The following is a 16,952-nucleotide window of genomic DNA, read 5'->3' as shown; positions in this document are numbered from 1 at the left end:
CTTGGGGACCCACAGAATGATTCTGGGTTAAAAGCATGGGCATGCTTTCCAAAGGGTTGGATGGGTAGGTTGAACAGAATGGTTTACAACACAATGATCAGCACTTCTAAGACTATACTTATGAGACATCTGAAGGAAATTGAAAACTTTGAGCTTGTGACTAGGTAATAGTAACAGTGCTTTACTGAGGCTAGATTAACAGTTATGAGGATTCAGGTGGGAAAATGTATGGAAAGCATATAGTATAAGGACAGATGGAAACCTGGAGTTGCCTGACTCAAAACTTCCCAGAGAATTCTGTCTAACACAAGACTCTGGTGTGTTCACTTGCAGGAAACAGCCTTGCAGAGAAGGTAGGCTAGCTAGTATCGCCCCATTTTAAGGATGGTGACACCAGAATGTGAGAAGCTAAACAACATTAGCAAGGTGTAGATCTAGATTTGAATGCAGTTTGGGGCCAAATCTGTGAAATGTCTGCATAGTTTAATTTGTCCCCTGTAAAGAGGATCAAGTAAGATAAAGCAAATTCTTTGTTTTCATATATGTGTACATGCACACAAAGCAAGCAAACAAAGCAAACAAACAAATAGACAAACAAAAACCTAGGGTTCAAACCCGGAGCCTTTTGCATGCTAGGCAAGGTCTTCGAATGAGTTGTGTCACCAACCCCTATTTTATACATTATTCTTCTTGGATTTTCTGCTTCCAATGTGTGGCTTGGGCCAACATGAAATGCAGATTAAGTTTCTGGCCTACATTTCAGATATCCTAGATGATGTCTTGGTACAGCTTTTCCTTTGCTCCACTTGTCATTGTGGTTTAATGGCAGAATGCAGTTTTTACACATTTCCCTTTTCCTCTATCAACTGGAAACAACATAGGCAAGGGACTTCTACTCTGAACAATGTATAGCACAGCAGGTGGCTGTGGATGATGCCCGTGGATATCAGAGGTTAAGTAGACTCTATTGTATAAGGCATGACCTTTGACTCCTCTGTCACCCCACTCTCTGAATTGGAAAGGGACAGGAAGTAAGAACTTGCCTTGGAAGGACCTGGCCCCACTGTGAGCACAGCAGGGACCAGGATCTAAAGGTGCCAAGTCAGCAGGACACTCCCACATGCACTACTTGCTTTGGAAGGGTGGTATGGGAAAAGCCTGAGACTCCAGACAAATGCGGAGTGCGCCCCTGTTCCTGTTGCTTCATTTTGTTTTGCTTTTGTAAGCTTACGCTTGTCAGTTAGGGCTGAAACCCAACAAAACAGCTGCTAAGTATGGCTCTAAGAGAAATAACATTCTGGTCTTTTTTCAGGCCAGTAAGTGTAGAGTAAGCACAGTTGCCTGGCAGATGTCAGTGGGCAATCCGGGGGTAGACGTGTTCTGAGAGCTGGATCAACCACTCGAGTTCTTTTGGGGTCTATTTGCCCTGACAAAGGACTAGGGCTCCAAGTAAGAGAGTCTGCTTCAGCGTCTCATGCTGTGTCTAAAAGTAGGCTTTTACTGAAGGGGTGCCCATCCTGTTGATATCACCTTGTGGTCTATGAGTATACTGGGGCATGTTCATAGACACCCAGGGATTCATGTGGTCCTCAATTCACAGGTTGGACATCCTGAAGGAGTTGGACCCTTGCTCATGGTCCCTTCTGTTCCTTCTCCCATCTTCATTGTCAAAAATTGGGATGATAAAGAAAAGGATTTACCATACAAAGGAAGCAGTATCCTCAATAGAGACCTAACTGTTCTACCCCTTGAGATGTTACTTTGTATTCCAATAAATCTAGCATCATTCAAGGGACCTGGAAGAATGGAAGTCTAACCCAGAGACTGGGAATACTAATTCCTAGATCTTAAGTCTCTTCAGTCAGCTGTAGGTCAGGCCCTACATGTCACCAGCTGATGGGAGAGTGAGTTTACCCCGTGACCAGGGAGCTCGGAAGCCTCACATTTGCAAAGACATTCCTTTGTCCATAAGTCTCTAACCTGTTCGCTAAGCCGGTGGTGATGGTATCGATTGAAAAGCAATAAGATTCCTTTGCCTCGATTTTCCAGTTTCCTGTGCTTTTAAAGTTACAAATTTATAGAAGACTGACCGGATTTTCCCGTGGCATATTCCTTCTTTATTAACTGAATTTATTTTGAAGTGTAGAAAAGATGAAAGAATGGAAGACGATGCATATTTATTGAAGCATGATTCCATATCAGATCTGGGCTGGTCTAAAAACTGCCATAACCCTCACAGAGACCTTGGAGGAAGGGAATTAAGTCCTCCTTTTAGAATGGCAAGATTAAGGCTCAGAGAAGCTCTGAATCCTGCTAAGCCAGAGAGATGTTAGTACTCAATTAGGGCCTGAAAAATCTGGTTTGTGGCTGTGCCTCAGTTTCCTTACCTGAAGACAATAAAAGGTAGCACTAGCACTAGAAGTTCAAGCCTGGTGGCAAAGGTGTGTGGTGTAAACCTAGTATCAAGAGGCTGCAAGCTCAGGGCTTGCCTGCAGTACAGATCAAGTTCAAGCCTGGACCTCTTAGACTTAAGAAGTAGGGCCTGGGGATGTTGGTAGAGTACTTGCTAACACACACTAAATCTGGGTTCCATCTCTAGCTCTTTGCAAACTGTGAATGATGGAATATGTCTGTGTTGGAAGGTGGAGTCAGAGGATCAGAAGTTCAAGGCCATCTTTGACTACATACTAAGTTTGATGTTAGCCTCAAGTACATGTGACGAAGCCTAAAACAATAAAAATCAAGTATATGTGATAAAGCCTTAAAAAAAGACAACATCAAAATAAAAGATAAAACAAAGACTGAAGTTATAACCCGATAGAGCATTTGCCTAGCACATATATGGCCCTAGATTCAACTCCCAGTACCACAAAACAAAAATATAAAAGCACCACCCACTTGACAGAGTTGTGATAATTAAATATGCTATTTGTAGAAGATGCTGAGAATAGTCTCCAGCACTTAAGTGCTCATGAAATGTTAGCTGTTACTTCAGTTTCTTATAACAACAAGTCATCTAACTAGTTATCAACACTTGCTGGAAACTAACATTTTTCTCCCAGGGACCAGCCTGCCTTTTGATGCACAGTGAGATTTTATTATGAAATAATGCAAAGTACTCTAGCTTCATTCTCTTCTCTGCCTTTCAATAAAGGTTAAGGTCTGAATATAGGTATATGTAGGCAACAGGGATTCCCCACTCTGCAAATGTCAGTGATTTGCTCTTTTCTCCAGAGTGTATAACCTTCTTCCACGCTGCCTATCCTGGCTTTAAGACAGCTAAGCAAACAGGAAAGGGAGAATTAAGCCAGCTTTTGTCTTTCTGCTAGTTTGTCTCTGTAACATGATTATTAGGAACAGCATTCCCTCCTTGTGGCCTTGCACACAGCAGTGTCCTGACAGCCCCACACACCTGTGGGCGTCAAGGTTGTCCTTAAAGCTGGGGATACTATGGGGATTTTTACATGTGACAGCTTTGTGTGTTTGAGACTGGCGTAGCGCGGCTGGGAGGTGATGATGGCAGTGACTGTGACAGCTTGTTTAGATAGAAAACAAATGATGCAGTTGCTAGACCTTTGGCTGTACATCCCGATCGTTTCACATTTTTATTTCATTTTTTCCCCCAGCCTCTAATACACAAGTGATAGAGGATTGGGTGTGGAACACCTCGCTCACTCAGTAGCTACAGCTAGGGGATGGATGCAAGTGCCAGGGCATATTTAGGGAAATGTTACAGTGCTTCTCGGCGATAGTCCATTTGTAACTCATCAGAGGGGTGACACGTGGCAGGGCAGCAGCTCTGAGGGCACGTGGTCCCACCAAGGTCTGCACGAGCAGCAGAAGCAAGAGGAGCCAGAGCATCATGAAAAGTCTCATAGCAGAGGCACCATGGGCTTCCAGGGACAGGCTTGGTTGCTAGGGACTGGTGGAAGGGATGCCTGGAGCAAATAGGCATTGCTGTACCAGGGAGCAGAAACCAGCGTGTTGTGCAGGTGGTGAGGCTCCAGTTGGTAACAGCTGAGAATGACAAAACACGGGGCTGGTGGCAAAGGCTGTTCCTGGGAATGACAGGACTTTGGCTTCAGTTTGAACCTCCGTGGCTGTGCCATTTGTTTTAGAAGGATGAGCACAGTAAACCGGCTGAAAAGAGACAAGAACTGTCTGAAAGGGAAGTCCCCGAAAGAGATGGGACCTATTGAATGAATTGGGGGGATAAAGCAGACATTTGGAGCTAAGACTGTTAGCGTTTGGTGATCGAAATGAGGAGTTAGGGAGACGGCCCAAGGTGGAGCCTTGTCATGGTGGGCAGGAGGAGCATAATCTATGAGAGGGCTGAATGGTGCAATGGAAGCTGGGTATTTCCACTGACACTGGTGTGCAGCAGCGTAAAATGCTCCCAGGGGAAGGGCAAGATGAGACTGAGGAGAGACTACGATGTACAAGGATTGAACGTGTGCAAGGTAAAAACTAGATGCTAACCCCATTCACGCTGTGCCATAGGGACTTGACTAGCAATGATGTGTGCATGCTCAAACTGCCTGCTCTTTTAGCACTTGGAAAATGGGGAGAAAGATTTCCTGGGGTCGGAGGGAACTATACTTCTGTTGCACTGTTGGTCAAATCTGTCCATCACTGTGTGAACATGTGGTTCCAAGACACTCTGATAAATTGGCCCTGTGGATATAAATACAAGATTCTGAGTCTTTTTTTTTTTTTTTGACTAAGTGAGATTCTTCTCACTGTGGTTGCCTCTTCCAGGCCAATCAATAAGAGATTTCTTAGTTCCTTTGTTCTTTGCGTCTGAGTCTTTTGAATGTGTCCAGAAGGCTTTTCTCTCCTGCAGTCATTGGAACGCTGTATGGAGCCTCCTTGGCATTGATTGGCTGGGTCACATGTCCATCAGTGGGTGAGTCAGGTTGAGAGCGGGACCTCTGAAATCAGTACGCACATATCACTCAGTCTTCTGAGTGCTGGCATTGTAATAGCCAGTTACCATGCCTGTACTCCTCCTAGTCTCAGTCTCAGTCTCAGTCTCAGTCTCAGTCTCAGTCTCAGTCTCAGTCTCAGTCTCAGTCTCAGTCTCTCTCTCTCTCTCTCTCTCTCTCTCTCTCTCTCTCTCTCTCTCTCTCTCTCTATCTCTCTCTATCTCTCTCTTTCTCTCTCTGTCTCTCTCTCTCTCTTTCTCTCTCTCCCTCCCTCCCTTTGGTTTCTTCTTTTTCTAGTTGAGATATTTCAAGCACATGAAGACCTCCTTTCCAAACATGTTGCAGAAACATCACTGAACAAACAAACTACTGGGAAACACAGCTTAGAAACAAACAACAGCTGCTACCATTTATGGCCGGTCTCCCCTCCCTTCCTTCTTTTCTTTCTAATCTTGTTTGCAATGAAACCTGCTGTTCTAAACGGCTTAGGAGTTAGCAAACCAAAATTTCCTCTTAAGGGCTCCCAAGTGGCCTCGACAGTTCCTTAATTATGGGTGGTGGCTCAGCACTGGTGTCCCTAACAGTTTCCCCACCTTGGTTCCGTACTTCTATGGACCAGCTGGGCATGACTGGAATTTCTGGCATTTTCTGTTGTTTGCTTGTTTACCATTATTGATTCTGTAAGAGTAGTAGAGTAAGTAGTTAATGCTTATTCCAGACTTTCTCAGTGACCAGAAGAGTCCCATTTCTGATTTTGTTGTATATGTATATGGAGTGCATGTATGTTTGCATGTGTGTGGGTACATATGACATATATGTATGCGGAAGTCAGAGGTTGACATTGGCTGTTTAACAATTACTCTTGTTAAAATTCCTTCCCTGGGGTCTATGTAAAAAAAAAAAAAAGTCTACCCTTCCTCCCAAGACACCAGAGATGAACCAAGCAATGATTCTGTGCAAAGTTCACTGGGAAACCAATGAATTTATTGTGCTTCCTTACTGAGCCGAGGTGAGGGGTTAATTACAGGGGTGTGGTCACTCCTTTGCAAACAGGCTGCACCTGGAGAACCTTACCTACCAGGGATGCAGGCCTTCCCACAGGTCACACACATGGAGTCAGTGTTCTATATTTCCCAACCTCTATATGTTCTAGCTCCCCCCACCCCCCCCATGCCCCTGCCCCAGGCCTCCTGCATCCTGGCAGGGGCTATGGATCAGGGATTTCAAACTAGAATCTTGTGCCCTAATTTGAGCATTCATTCAGGGTGTGGGTTGTAAACTGTTGGCCAGCCTAGCTGGGATTATCCTTTGCAGTTCCATGGTTTAACTGCCCCAACATGGCAGTTGCTTGGCTCATAGGGCAGTCACTTGCTGCTTTGTGTGAAAGCAGAGCTCACCCCTTCAGCTATCATAGCTAGCCAGCTTTCTCCAGGGATTTCCACTCTGCCCCCCTGGTGTTAGGATTATAGAATGGTTACAGTACCACCCTGGCATTTTTCATGGGTGCTAGAGATCCAACTGTAGTCTTCACAACTGCGTGGAGAACCCTTTAACTTCCACACACCATCTCCCTAGCTTGCCAGGTGGAGTCTAACGTAGACTAATTTTCAAGACCTCTAACTTATTTGCCGCCTTCCTCAGGAATATCAGAGTGGTGGCTCCGAGGTAACCCTCCTTCCACTTCATAACTCTGAGGTGTCACATGCAGGATAAAAGTGGTTATGTAGATTAGGGACATGGCTCCTCAGTTCACAAAATACTTTGTCAGGTCCAAAAGTGGCTATCTGCGGTGCCTATTAGCATAGCTACCAAATCGCGTGCTGGCCTCAGGGCTTTCTCAGTATTACATCTACCCATGATTCTCTTCTCACCCTGCCCGACCCTGAACGTCCTAGTTTATGGGCCTCCCTTTGCCCAGCTTCTCATTCCTATATAACTCTGCCGTTTTGGCCGTGCGCCCTCTTGGATTTTTTTTGTCTTCTTCTCTTGGTGCTCTCTCTCTTGCCACTCCTTGCACTCCGCCCCCATGACCGAGTCCATTCTGCTGGCTGTATTTAGTCCACTACTTTTTCTCCCTGCTCTGGACTCCTCCTGATGCCCCTGACTGTACTCTCCCTCATACCTACAATAACATCTTTCCCCTCAGCCACACCTTGGAGCTGTTGCTCTCAGTTTCTACTCTTGCTTAGCACAGCCAGAGTCCTGGGCTCTAACCCAGCATCGCATAAACTAGGCATGGTGATATAGACCTGTGATCTCAGCACTTGCAGGATCAGGGTTAGAGGTCATTCTTTACAGGGGTACCCAGTGAGTTAGAGGCCCGCCTTTGCTATGAGATCTTGTCAAAACCCCAAAGTGATTACTGCTAGGTATTAGTAGGTTGTCGATTTCCTATGGGATCACAGCAGGTAAAAGTCACCTACACTTTACAGGCTCAGGCACTAGCCTGTGCCTCCAAGCCCTCCTGCGGTCAAGTTAAAGCTGCATTTGGTCTGGGTGTGTCTGAATCTAAGGCTCGGGCTGGTCCCCTCCTCCCTGCCACCCACCTGCCATAGGATGCACCAGGTGCTCTTTTGTGTGGCCACTGGAGGTAGGCTTCACCTTCAGGTGGTTTTTGTTTTCAATCTCTTTTAGTTAAATTAAGTGACTAACACTTAAAAATCAGATCACACCTTAAAGAAAAAGTCTGTGTCTTCCTGAGAAATCATTAGACTTGGCTGTTTTGTGCTCTTATGCTGACAGAGCAGTAATTAGTTGTGCTAAGTATCTCTTTCTCCCTTCCCTGCATGTCCCTGCCTAGCCGAGGAATGATTTCTTCAGTCTGGCTGCTTTACTTGTCTGGCCTCTGTGAATGGTTATACAAGGGACTGTTCATTTATTTAAAAATTTACATTTTAATAATTATGTTCATGTTTTTAGTGTGCGTGCATGCGTGCCTGTGTGTGTGTGTGTGTGTGTGTGTGTGTGTGTGTGTGTGTTCAGAGGATAGCTTGCTGGAGGTTGGCTCTTTTTTCTTCTACCAAGTGGTTCCTGGGGGTCCTCACATCCACAGGCTTTCTGGTCTTTATCACCTGAGACATTTTTCTGATCTCAGTTTATTTCTTCTAAGAAGCAATTTCTTTGGGTTAGAAGTTATGGGGGTAAAAGCTAACTTCTGCCTCAGACTTGGATTTTACAAACTTTTGTGGATTTTTATTAATCATTTTTGTTTCTACTTCTTGGGATTGTAGCTCATCAGTAACAGCATTGGCTGACACTTTGAAGGTTGGTAGAAACCTGTTTGCTGTCATAAACTTCCATAACCTTTCTCTTATGTTGAACTCCAAATCCCATATTTACTTTGTGAATACTGTAAAAGCATGTTTTGCAGGGGCAGCATTACAGAGATGAGAGGTGAAAGCGGGTAGCTTTCTAGATTCCCATTTTTTCTTGGAGACTGTTGAATCCCGTAAGGAAGGTTGCTCACACTTGAGGGACATGCTGTATCGGGTTGCTATGACAAACACTATGACCCCAAGCAACTTGGGGAGGAAAGGATTTATTTGGCTTACATGTCCTGATCACTGTCTACCATTGAAGGAAATCAAGGCAGGAACTCATCCAAGAGCAGAGACATGGGAAAAAGAACAGGAACAATGGAGAAATGTTGCTTACTGGCTTGCACTCTATGGCTCGCTCAGCCTGGACCCTCCTATGTCAATTATGAGTCAAGAAAATACCCTGCAGACTTGTCTGTAGGCCGATCTGATGGAGTCATTTTCTCAACTGAGGTTTCTTCTTTCCAGATCATTTTTGTTTATGTACCTACAAAACAATAAACTAGCCAGCATACCTTGATACCTAATAAGTAGCTCAGACATTTAAAGAGAAATAGTCTGAAAAAAAGAAAAACAGAACTTCCTCTAGGTGATCCATGCCTTTCACGTTACCTCATCATTGCTGCAAGAGTACCTTGATTCCCCAGTGAGAAAAATGTTAATTCTTGTTTATTGTATGTATGTGGGTATACACACACATGTGGGTATAGGTGCGGCATGCATGGACACATGTGCACACGTGGAGGCCAGAGGTTGATGCCAGGTATCTCCCCCAGTTCCTCTCCATTTTATGTTTTGAGCCAGGGTTTCCTTTTTCTCACTGAATCTGGAGCTCACTGATTTGCTAGACTGGCTGGGCAGCAAGTCCCCAGAACACTCCTGTCTCCCATCTCTCAGTACTGGGATTTGAGACATGTTCTGCCACGCCCAGCTCTTTCAAGTGGGTCCTGATGATGGAACTCAGGTCCTCTTGCATGCATAGTGTAGTGAGTCTTTCTCTGACTCCCCATCCAGCTCCCAAATAACCACACGGAAACCTATTATTAATTATGAAAGCTTGTCTGATAGCTTAGGCTTGTTTCTAACTCCCCCTTAAAGTTAAAATAATCCATATCTGTTAGTCAATGTGCTGCCCCAAGGTTCATTTACCTATCTACAGACTGCATCCTGGTTTCCTGCTTTCTCCTTGTCTCCTCCTGTCTCCCCCTTCTTCCCAGTATGCTCTGTGCCTGGAAATCCTGCTTAGCTATTGGCCAGTCGGCTTCATATTAAACCAATCAGAGTGATACTTTTTCACAGTGTATAAAAATATTATTCCACGACAGCATGACAAGGGCACTACGGACTGAGTCATGTCCATAGACACCCTTTTTATTGTTTTAATGGAAAACAATTTCCTTTTGTCTGATTTAAATTCATCACAAAAGTGTGAAATAAAAACAAAGTGAATTTGACTAATTTCATAGCTGTGATTTAATTAAATTAAAAAAATGATACTATTCAGTAGTTACATCTAGAATATGCCCTCCCATCCAATTCAAGTGATTTAATTGCTTATTTTGAGTAAATATGTGCTTTTGATGATGACAGGGCCTGGGATGGTTTTTAAATTTTGATTGTTGGTTTTTCTTCAGGACCCTGCGGGAATCTTTGAGTTGGTGGAACTTGTCGGAAATGGGACATATGGTCAAGTGTATAAGGTAAGAATGTTAAGCTTGAGTATGGCTTGCGTGTGGCATTGGTTTCTAGTGCCAGATAGCAATGCTGTCCATACTTGTTTCTAAATGCCTCATCACAACAGGCATCACGTGAAACTATACACCAGTTCATTGACTCCTCTCCATCCTTTTGGATGTAGCTATGGTTGTACTGACTACATGGGGGTTCTGTGGCTTGAGTGTTCCCACGCGGTGTATAGCACAGTGTTTATATCAGAAGCAAGCATCAGATGGTGCTTACTGAAACTCCTAAGTGGTTAGATTCCTTCATTTTGAGCACTGCCAAGCTGCTTTTGGAGCAAAGGACACCGTTCACTGTTGAAACCCAAGATATTAGACTACCGCAGCTGCAGAAGTGGGTTTGTTACTTGCCCAGGGCACAGGTCAAATGAGTTCCCTCACAGTGTTAAGAGAAAGCTCACTAGCTCACAAGCAGAGACCTAGGGACCACAATGAGCTCCACAAGTTAGGAAGTAGTGAAATGGCTAGCTTGAATTTGGATTGGACTTCCTGCTCTTTTATTACAAATCTATCCAAAAATGTTTAAAAGGAGTCTTTTCCCCTAATAAATTATCTATTTTTAAAAAGAAGATACAAGCTGATTTCTCTTTTGATAATTGAAAAGAAAAATGATGAACTGTCTTAGGAATAGAATTTGGGGGCTTTCCGTAAATGAGCTGTTAGGAATCCTTCAAACACAAGCCAATGTGTCCTCTGGATTATTTCCAAGAAGCAGACATCATTATCCTAAGTTGTGACGGTATGGGATGGAATTTCAAGTACAAATTATCTCCCATTGTCCTGCTTTTAAAAATTCCTTCTTTGCCCTAAACTTCTCTCAGTTGATTCAAGGTGTTGTAGAAGTCATACAGACTGTAATAGTCTCAATTCTGCAGAATGTTGAATGTGCAGGTGTAGTGAGATATCCATCCGCCCATATCTGTAGCATTGACCACGCCCATTTCGGTGTGGTCACAGGTGCAGATGTGATTGAGGGTAGGATTAGATCTGGGATCCCAGATCCCAGCATTCTGTCTTGTTTCTATTCGGGTCACAGAGAACAGCCTGGGTGGATCCTTGGAGCTGGAATCTGCGGGGGTCACCTGCCTCTTGTGTGAAATGACTTCTCCCTGAAATAAATTATATTTAATATTTGATCCTAGTCCGGTGAATCATTATCCGTGCCCCTGCATGCAAGTGTGATTAAGGTATTGTGAGAATCTGGCTTTCAAAGCACTAGTGTGAGTAGCTACTCATGGATGCTTTTATTGTCTAGGAAGCATTTTTTTAGTGCCCACAAGGGTGAGAGATACTTTCTCCCTTGCAAGAAACAACCATTTCCTAAAGTGTTAAGCCTTTACAAGAAGACAGAATGGAGACTCTATTCACTTGATGTTGATCCTGCCTGACACAGAAAGAGATGTCTCTTAAAAAGTGCTTTTAAATACCTGCAATGAAGATAATTAGGTTGGATGATTGTGTTATTGCAGCTTGAGAAATTGGATTGAACTTGGGATGCAATGTGGCTAATGAAGTAAACTCTGTTCTAGGCAGAAAATGATTTCTGACTTGTTGTCACTGTGGAGCAACAGTGGTGTGCTGTTAGTTTCAGGATAGCGCTGGAGGATGCTTCCCACTGTAGAGTGGACATTTAGGGCACACTTAACAGCGGCATCGACTAACCCAACAGGTAGAACCCAAGAGGATAGAGCAAAAGTGTGTGGTATTGTCATCCTGTCAGGTGCAGGATCGTCTAGAAGACAGACGTCTGGGCATGTCTGTGAAGGACCTTCAAGATTCGGGAAATTGAGGTGGGAAGCATACCCTGAATTTGGGAGTACTGTCCTATTTGTTGTGGTTTTAGATGGAGTAAAAAGGAGAAAGCGAGCTGAGCACCAGCATCCATCACTCCCTACTTCTGCCTGGGATGCAGTGTGACCAGATGCCTCACATTACTGCAGCATCCTTCTTCACCTGATGGGCTGTAGTAACGAAACAGAGGGCCAAAAGAAATCCTTCCTTCCTTAAGTAGCCCGTCTCCAAGATATCTCATCACAATAATGATAAAATGATGAATGCAGCTCAATTACAAATGAGGATTTTTGGAAAATTCTGAATTATCTCTAATTCCATGACATTGCATGAAAAACAAAAACAAACAAAACAAAAATTAAAAGCTTAACCAGCATCAAAGAGTCTCATACCTTTCTAAGAGTGGGACATTCTCCAGCAAGTAGGAAGTTGACATTGTGATCCTAAAGGGTTCTGCTTCTCTTTAAGGTTGCAATACTTGCTACTTTTCATTAAAGCAAAGATTGCAGAGAGGTCATGGTTAGGACATGTGACCTGAGGACAGGAGATAGATATGGTCTCTTTCACAGTTCTATTTGCTGTTTTGTGGCTGTCACAATTTTTCCAGTGAGAATGTAGTTGGAGAAGCTATGGGGACTTGAGTTGCCTTATCTAAAGAATTGTAACTTCCTGCTTAGTTCTGGGTTTGTTTTTTAGGCCACTGGGTTGTGTTGGTCACCGCCTAACACATGGTCAGAAACGGTCCTGCTTCCTCAGGACCAATGCAATCCTGTTGCTGCCTAAATGCTAACGGACTGAAATATAGCAGCAACAGCAGATTTTGTAGAATGAGAACTTTAAGTTAAGTAAATTGGGAACTGATTTTTCACACCATTCATTTGTAATTTTTGTGGAATAGGCACATTGCTAAAATACTTTAGGCATGCATAGAAATTTTATAGCCTTGGGAAGGAATCCTTCCACATAAAATTGTATGACAAATGTTTTCTTTACATTAAATATTAAACCTAATAATTGTTGTAATTAAGTTAGTTTTGTAAATTTACCTGTTGGTGATCCTGAGCTTCACAAAATAGTGGATAATCTTATGAGTAACTGTATAATCTTTATTGTATAGAATATTTATCATAAGACTTTTTAATAAGCTCTCTTAGAAGAGTCATAGTATACTTTTATTTTCAAGTAGCTTTGAAGAAATATGCCATATGATAAATAAAAAGTACATACAGTCTCTAAAAGTATTTCCTGAGCTGCATCTGCATCAGAGGTATATACATCTAACTTAGAAATAGAAATATTTTATGTGAAAGTCATTAAATAATGTGTAGCTTTCCAAAACTACCTCCAACCTCACTCCTAAGTCAAGAATTATCTTTAACGGTTTGGTCCCAGTAATCAAGTGATAATTTGATTTAGTTTTATTCTTAATTTTATTTACAAGATGGAACAGGTTCATAATTTTAAAAATACTTTTCAGGTTTCTTGTTTGTTTGTTTTTCTGAGACAGGTTTCTTTGTGTAGACCTAGCTGTCCGTCAACTCCCTTTGTAGACCAGATTGCCTCCAATGCAGATATGCCTCTGCCTCCTTTGTGCTGGGATTAGAGGTGTATGTATACCAGCATACCTGGCTCATTAGGTTTTTTTTTAAATGAGAACAGTATTTCCCTGTGACAATAGCTTCCTCTATAAAGCACTTGCTGTTCTTCTGGAGGACCCAGATTTGATTCTCAAATCCACATTGTAGCTCACAATTATCTGTAACTTCAGTTTTGGGGGATTCCACACCTTCTTCTGACCTCCCAGGGCACCAGGCATGCACATAATGCACAGCCATACACGTAGGCAAACACTTAGACACATAAAATAATAACAAAAATTAATTAAAAATACCATAAGGGGAGTATCGTGGGTTATAAAAGAGAATAAAGTACATTTATACTTGCATGAAAGTATATATAACTCTATATGACCAAATAAAATATCTAAACAAATAATGAAAAATCAGAGGTGTGGATGGTAGGTCTTCTTGATAGATCATGTGGTACTGGGAACCAGGAATACAATACTCTGCATTTTGTCAAAGTCCATATATAACACATGGATTGTTAAAGTTATTAAGGACTGAGTTACTTTTGATAAATGAAAGGCAAATGGAACAAATAACATTCAACATTCTAAACCAACACACACACACAAACACACACACACACCAAAACTAAAAGCAAACCAGCACAAAGTCACATGCCATTTTGTTAAAGGTTTTGGCATTTATCAGCATGCTACCTACTGGGAGTCTAATGGCCTCTGGAGACATTTTGGTAAGACCGTATATTGGTTAGTTTTTTCTGGGTGTGATAAAATATCATGATCAAAACCAACTCTGAGAAGAAAGAGTTTATTTGGGCTTGTCCCAGAGGGCTAGATCTCTATTATATCAGGGTTGAATGACACCCGGAAGCAGAGAAGGAGCAAGCAGGAATCAGGACCAGGCTCCTCAAAGCCCACCCCAGTGATGTACTTCTTCGGGCAAGGCTGCCTCTTCTAAAGTCCCAAACACCAACAACTGGCGTTCAAGTATATGAGCCTATGGAGGACACCACAAACCAGAGAGATTATTTTAATAAGTCAAAATAATTAGCATTTATTAGCAAAATTTGCCTCACATTTAAAATTAATATTGGTCTATCCTGTTTCTTAATTTCCATCATGAGGTACAAACTGTTACTGCAGAGGTGGAGACACAGTGTGTCCTAGGGTGACAAACTCAAATAGGAATATATGGGTTCCTCAATATTTCTTACATGTCTCACTTCAGTCCTCTTTGAGGTTGTGGAGCATAAACATGTTGGTATTAGTACTTGGGAAAATTGTGATGGTACTGATAATTGTCACTTGATGGAATCATGATGGCACCACTATCTGGCTGGCATCTTGGGATGTATAGGGAGTGCAGGCTTGGCTGGGTTAGATGAGGGAAGTCCTGGAAATGATGAGGACCCTTGGCATTATGCTCCACCCGGGGGCATCACTTAGCATCTTTGTGAGTGGAAAGGATTGGGGAGCAGCACTGAGCTGGCTTCTCAGTGTGCCTCTGCCTTGTTCAAACTGTGCAGAGACAACTGCCTTAGTTATTCTGAGTCTGCATTTCTTCATCCATTACTAATAGTGCAAGATAGGGAGGTTCTGAAAATTCATGTGTACAGTCCATGGAAGCCCAGAGTGTGTTCCTGAGACACAGCAGCTGCTCAACGACCTTTCCTTCTTTATAAACACATGTGCCAGGTCTTTTTGTGATCTTGATTTTAGACAAGTCTTATGAACTGAAAGAAACACAAAGTAATGAAGCCAAAAACACACATCATGTGCTTTCCATTCAACGTTTGATCATTTTTCAGGCTGCTTAGGGCACTATAATTTGTTTTAAAACCAAGGACCTATGCTTCTTTGTGGCGTTTGATGACATAATTGTCATTTAGGTGTTACGATTCATCTTGATTATCTATTCATTGTATGTGTATGCGTGTGTATGCATATGTGCCTCTCTGCATAGCATCTGTGTGTTTGTGTTCCTCTGTGTGTGGGTAGGGGAGGGTGTGAGAACACATGCATGCATGTACATGATGAGGACAAATGTCAACCTGGTTGTCATTTCTCACGTGCTACCTAGCTTGTTTAACCTTCCTTTCTTTCCTCTTTCCTTCCTTCCCTCCTTCCTTCCATCCTTCCTTCTTTTCTTTCTATTAATTTATTTTTTACATTCCGATCCTGGTTCCCCGTCCTCCTCTCCTCCCACTCCCCTGACATGTACCCCTCCCCACCTCCCATCTGTTCCCCTAGGAGTTCTACTAAGTCTGTCCCATCATCTCATTGAGGCAAGACCAAGCCCCCATCCCCCACTTGGTGCCTAAGCTGGGCAAAGTGGCTCTCTATGTAGAATGGACTTCACAAAATCAGTCTGTGCATTAGAGTTACATCTTGGACCCACTGCCAGTGGCCTCATGTATTGATTCAGCTGCACCATTGTCACCTGTATTCAGGGAGTCTATGAATCTTATGCAGGTTCCCCATTTGTCAGACCTGAGTCAGTGATCTCTCACTAGCTTGGGTCAGCTGTTTCTGTGGGTTTCCCCATCATGGTCTTGGCTCCTTTGCTCCTCCCTCACTTCTATTATACTCCAGGAGCTTGCCCATTGGTTAGTTGTGGATTTCTGCTTCTGCTTCCATCCGTTTCTGGAGGAGGGTTCTAGCTTTTCTGGGGTTGTGGATTGTAGGCTGGGTATCTTTTGCTTTATGTCTGTTATCCACTTATGAGTGAGTACATAATATATTTGTCTTTCTGGTTCTGGATTACTTTACTCAGGATTGTTTTTTCTAGTTCCATCCTCTTGCCTGCAAATTTCAGGATGTCATTGTTTCTTACCACTGAGTAGTACTCCATTGTGTAAATGTACCATATTTTCTTTGTCCATTCTTCAGTTGAGGGCACATAGGTTGTTTCCAACTGGCTATTATGAATAATGTTGCTAAGAACATAATTGAGCAAGTGTCCTTGTGGTGTGAGTGTTCATCCTTTCGGGATGTGCCCAACAGTGGTATTGCAGGCTCTTGAGGTAGGCTGGCTTGTTTTATAAGATAGGGTCTATCATTGTTTTCAACTCAGTGAGTTGACGCTGGGTTACCTGACCTGCATATGGCAGGATCTACCTTGCTCCACCACCCCAGCACTGGGATTAGCAGAACACATTAGCTGGTAGATGCAACTCGGGTTTTCTTGTTTGCAAGATCATCAATTTATTGATTGAGCTATTATAACTTGAGTGTTCAAAAATGACAGTTTCTCAATAAGTCATAAAGAGAAGCTTGGTTATCAGGGGATATTATCATTGGCTCCAGCATTCTAAAAGTTTGATAAGGTAAGAGCAATTTTATATAATATAATTATTTTATAAGTTTGGTGGGGAGAATCAATAGTATTTCCTCCTTAGCTACTAAAATTATCCAAGCCATCAGCCTTTATTTGTCCTAGTGATAGAGTGTGGTGTGGGGCAGAGATAAATGCATGTGTGGGAGTGGAAGGCATCTTGCAGGGCTTTCCCCACTAGCCTTAAGTTTTGGTTTGCCATAGATTCATTGGAAGCTCAATTGTTCTGATATGTAAGATGACAATTTCCCTCCCCCC

General features: G+C 42.8%; 1 protein-coding gene across 6 annotated transcripts in view; it reads left to right on the top strand.

Moving 5' to 3' along the window:
• Positions 1 to 16,952, top strand: part of Tnik (TRAF2 and NCK interacting kinase) — a 386,642-nt gene that overhangs the window by 74,666 nt on the left and 295,024 nt on the right. For all 6 annotated transcript variants that reach the window (XM_040754595.1, XM_040754593.1, XM_040754589.1 and 3 more), the window contains exon 2: positions 9,877 to 9,942. In XM_040754595.1, the coding sequence (XP_040610529.1) occupies positions 9,877 to 9,942 (66 nt within the window). The remainder of the gene's footprint in view (positions 1 to 9,876; positions 9,943 to 16,952) is intronic.

Source organism: Mesocricetus auratus, unplaced genomic scaffold, assembly GCF_017639785.1.
Source record: "Mesocricetus auratus isolate SY011 unplaced genomic scaffold, BCM_Maur_2.0 Super-Scaffold_100011, whole genome shotgun sequence".
In the NCBI taxonomy this organism is placed as follows: Eukaryota; Metazoa; Chordata; class Mammalia; order Rodentia; family Cricetidae; genus Mesocricetus; species Mesocricetus auratus.
The sequence above is the reverse complement of the archived record's forward strand: the minus strand, read 5'-3'. Positions and strand labels throughout refer to the sequence as shown.